Source organism: Carassius auratus, chromosome 19 (genome assembly GCF_003368295.1).
Source record: "Carassius auratus strain Wakin chromosome 19, ASM336829v1, whole genome shotgun sequence".
Taxonomy (NCBI): Eukaryota; Metazoa; Chordata; class Actinopteri; order Cypriniformes; family Cyprinidae; genus Carassius; species Carassius auratus.
The window spans coordinates 17,065,784-17,070,350 of NC_039261.1; the positions used below are offsets into that span (position 1 = coordinate 17,065,784).

Below are 4,567 nucleotides of genomic sequence, written 5' to 3' on the forward strand. Positions count from 1 at the left end.
AACCTGCTTTAATTCAATATGAAGGTTTTTTCTTAAATTTTAAACCCGTTTAAAAGAGTGTAGGACTATTTGTGTATTTGGTTACCAGTTTGACCATTTTAATCACTTTTTAATTGATATTTTTGCTTTCTATAGTTAATTTTAATTGATCCTCAGTTTATTAAAAATGTTTGAAATATTCAGTCTTGATTACTGATTAATATTAGGTCAAAATGAGCTGTAATATTTGTAGCTGGAAGAGTTTAGTTTAATATTGTTATAATCAGTTCTGTCAACTCTCCATGCTTTATATAAATAGCTTTTTCTCACTTATGTATAATTGTGCACACACTTGCAATAAGTCCATGAAACGAGAACCATGAGCCAATATTTGCAAAAAAGTTATTTTTGTTTTGTTTTTGCATTGACATGCTTTTTTAAAATGATTAAGAACCTTTTTTATATAATTAATCTAATGTCGGAAAAATATTAAATGAAAAAATTATAAAAATGAATTTAATATTTAATATTATTATTTTTATTTATTTATTCATATTAAGTATAAAAATAATGTAATTTAAATTATTACAAATAATTTAATCATTATTATAATGTTAACTGAAATACAAATAAATGATGCTTGTTATGTAATAATGAGCTTCTTAGATTTTAGCAATGAAAATTGGGAAGAAAAAAATATGGGAATGAAAGTGTTTACATGCAAACATATTATTGACCTATTTTGTTTTGGGGCAAAATATAACCTGTAAATGTTCTTTGGTCTCAGGTTTTATGAGATTGATTCTTGAGACCTGGTTCAGTTCAGCCGAAACTGATCGGAATAGATGAGAACCGTTTTTATACAGTCTATGGTTATACAGTTATGTTATGATAAATCCTGTTTAAACTACGTTACAATGAAAATGAATGTCTGTATTCTTTAGTTCATGTACCAGCATACAGATACCTGATTAGCTGCACAGTCAATCAAGTTTAAGAAATAACATTTAATTTGTTTCATTATGCACTATTCTGTTCTATTGAGCACTAGTAAAGCTTATGTTTTTACATTAATATTAAACGTCCTAGCGTGATCTTGAGAAACTCAAAGTGGCGTGACATCAGTTCAACAGATACATTTCAGAAGCTTGAATCAATTTGAATGATTGAAAGCATTTATTGGTTTGGTTTTTTGTTACATACAGTAGCTGTCAAAGACACAGTTGTCAGTGTTAATAACAGAAATCTGTTACTGTTGTAATTTCATGCCATCTTCACATTTAGACAAGCTTAACAGTGCATGACTTAATAGACATGCATAACTAGGACCCTATGATTTCCATGAAGCGAAAAAAAAGAAGTAAATAACACAGTATTTCAAAAATAAAAACAGATACATAAAATAATAATAATAATAAAGCTTTTAACGAATTACAGTTGCTTTTTATTATCCTATTAAAATGATTTTAAACTAGATAAAACAATTACAATGGAATCCAGAAAATTAAAACGAAAAATACAAAATCTGTTCAAAATAAAATGGAATTTGACAGAAAAAAAATAGGGCCATAAAAATATAGTTTTTTGTTAAACTTGTAATAAACTGTGGTTAAATTGTGTACGTTTCATGATTTCAATAAATTACACATGCCTTTTAATTACTACTATTTCATTTAACCATTAAACCAGAGTAAAGAAAAATTCAGTCTCCTATACCTAAAAAAGAACATAACCCTGCCCAAGCTTTTGCTGGAATTGACATTAAAAATGCCAAAACTGATCGCTCCTCATCATTTTGCTGGTCATCATCACTATCTGCTTCTAGAGGCTGACTTACATCTGCATTTAACAGATCCACACATTTACCGTTAAACAGTGTGGTGTCTCCGTACTTGCTCTTTAGAAAATCCTGTACCTTAGTTAGACTCTGCTTACTGATAGTTTTGCCTTTATTTTTGCTCTCATCTATGTTTTCAGCCCAGTGAGCTTGGGACTCCCATTTCTTGGTCTTACTGTTATAGCAGCAGAACGCGGTCCACATGTGTGAGGGAATGTTTACTCTATTATTCAGTGTTTCAGTTTGGCTTGGTACAGCTCCTGTCAGCACATAGGCCAAGATCTTATTACTGTCTTTTTCATCCCTGCAGTTAGAATCCATTACTTTTTGAACAGTTTGCTCCATGCGACTCCAGCTTCCGGAATTAAAGCTTTCCTTCTGCGGCACAATATTGGTCAGTATGCATGTAGATTTGGCAGTGTCTTCATCAGCTGCATAGGACATTGGAAGTATGTGACCACGAGACCATTGATTTTGGTTTAAGTAGTCTTCTTTACAAGCCTGATAGGCACAAAATTCCTTCGATTCAAATGTTTTTTCCAGCTATGAAACAGATCATTGAAAAAAAAAAGAGATTGTCAGTAAAACGCTCAGAAAATTTGTTAGTGCATAAAACCAGTTAAATAAAGCCCATTCTGAGACATAAAGCCCCACTGAAGTGCATTGAAACTCTATTTTACAGTCTATACTTGTAATGTGCAGTGTTATTCGATAATAATAACTGAAACAGGACGTGAGGGAGGGACATATCGAGCAGCTCATTGCCTTTTTTTTAAATTAAATGGCCTTTCATTTATCCTTCGTTTAGAACCTTCCTTCAGGTTCTATTTTTTAGACATAAGGACATGCGGCATGGTGCTGTTATGGAAATTTTTTAGTTTTGCTTATCTTGCATTGATTGCATTATCTCATTTAGGTATCTTTTAACATACAATGATCAAGGTAGTATATATAATCCATAGGGACATTGAGTTATTTTATGTAACCTGTGCACGTAACTGCTTTAGGCTGAAAAACTACTTCTGAAGAGGAACCATGTACCAGGAACAATTAGTTCTGAGACAATCTATACCAGGGAGATGTATGAGATGTACATGAGTTATGATGTGATGTGCACTGAGCAACATGATTGGCTCAAAGGTCCTAGTCTGTCCTTCAGTGTATCTTTTTACATACTATAAAAAGTGGTCTGTGAGCCTGTGTGTTATCTCTTTGCACACAGACTCAGAACCTGTGTGTAAACCAGATCATTCTCTGCAGAGAATTAAAGCAATACAAAGACAAAACTCTGTTTGGTTTTTCATTCTCAGTCTCTACAAATTTTTATTGAATTAGAATTTCCACAACAGTGCTGATGTTTCTTTTCAAAAGAGATCAATTGCATTTATTCAATGCATTAATCAACACTGTAATTGGTCATGGGAAATCCCCTTAAATCAGTGGTTCTCAATGCTGAAAAAAACCTCCAGTAATTTAATCTCCAATAAACTTCAGAAATGTTGTTAATCAGTATTGGCAGAAATTAAATTGAAATGAAAGACTAAATGCAACATTACCTACAGTAGAGCAATCAGAAGATCTCTTCCTCTTGCTTCTAAATTACCTGGTGTCTATTCACGATCAGTAATATTTTAAAATAATTTCTTAGTATATTTTTTAAAATACCTCAGAGTGTTTGGTGACTGAGGAAGTCGCACGATGAACCAGCCTGGGGTGCGTTTGCCAAAAGCATTGTAAGGTGAAACTAATAGAGCCTATAATTACTAAAATTTGCAGTTCAATTATAATAATTTATCAGTCTTAATGTTATAGATAACGTTAAGGCTAACATATTCATACTAAAAGCTAAATGCATCTATTTTGATTTCATGGGGACTATAATAATTTCACTTCTGTCAAACACAGTTGTAAGACAAAAAGAAACTGTAAGAAACATCACCTCATCATCGGTCTTCCATTGTTTCGCTCTCTTTGGTGTTTTGAAATCTCCTCTCCCAGTATATTTGTAAGCTGAAAAAACAGGAATCTTATTTGTTGTGTCGTAGAGAGTTGCATATTTGTGACAGATTTTTTTGTATCTGTATTTATCCTGGGAATCTGATTTCACCAGAATGTCCTTAATCACTGGAGGCTCTCCTTCAAAAAAAAAGCCACTGCATTTACTGAATGAATCTACGACTTCAGTCATGATGAAGGGAAAGCCCAACACCAGCAGCACAGAGAAGAAAATCAGACGCATCTTCAGCTGAACTGGACTCATCGTAGAAATCTCAAGGTAATTTAGCATGATGACAGAGGATGTGCAACATCCAGAAAGAAACCCTCTGTTTTTATAGACAGGTTATCTGTCCTCTTTATTATCCTGGTCATGATATCAAGGCTATTCACTTCAGTGGTGAAACTGTGAGGCGAGTATTGGACACAGAAGGATACTATACGTTCAAGATTAATTTCTACATTTGCATTTGATACTCATTCACTTCAATTCAGTCACTGTGTGCAACTGACCAGGCCAATGCAAATTCCACCCTTAAACTACCTTATGGAAATATAATATGACTACTGTTTAATATGTTCTGTTAGTTTTATGAAAATGAACAAACTTTACGACCAATCTGGAGGACATGCAACATTACCTACAGTAGAGCAGTACTACGGACAATCAGAAGAACTCTAGTCTACTTAGAAGTACATTTTCTCTCTTTTTCTTGCTTGTGCATCGAAATACTGGGTGCCAATTCATTTCTTAGC

The 4,567-nt window shown here is 33.0% G+C and overlaps 1 protein-coding gene across 1 annotated transcript; it reads right to left on the reverse strand.

The window, feature by feature from the left end:
- Nucleotides 1–726: 726 nt before the first annotated feature.
- On the reverse strand, nt 727–4,105 carry LOC113120187 (nuclease-like). The gene is made up of 2 exons (XM_026290129.1): nt 3,924–4,105; nt 727–2,359 (listed from the first exon to the last, which is right to left on the reverse strand). Exons 1-2 carry the CDS (start codon nt 4,101–4,103, stop codon nt 1,682–1,684), a joined length of 858 nt encoding a protein of 285 aa, XP_026145914.1. The 5' UTR covers nt 4,104–4,105; the 3' UTR covers nt 727–1,681.
- Nucleotides 4,106–4,567: the final 462 nt, after the last annotated feature.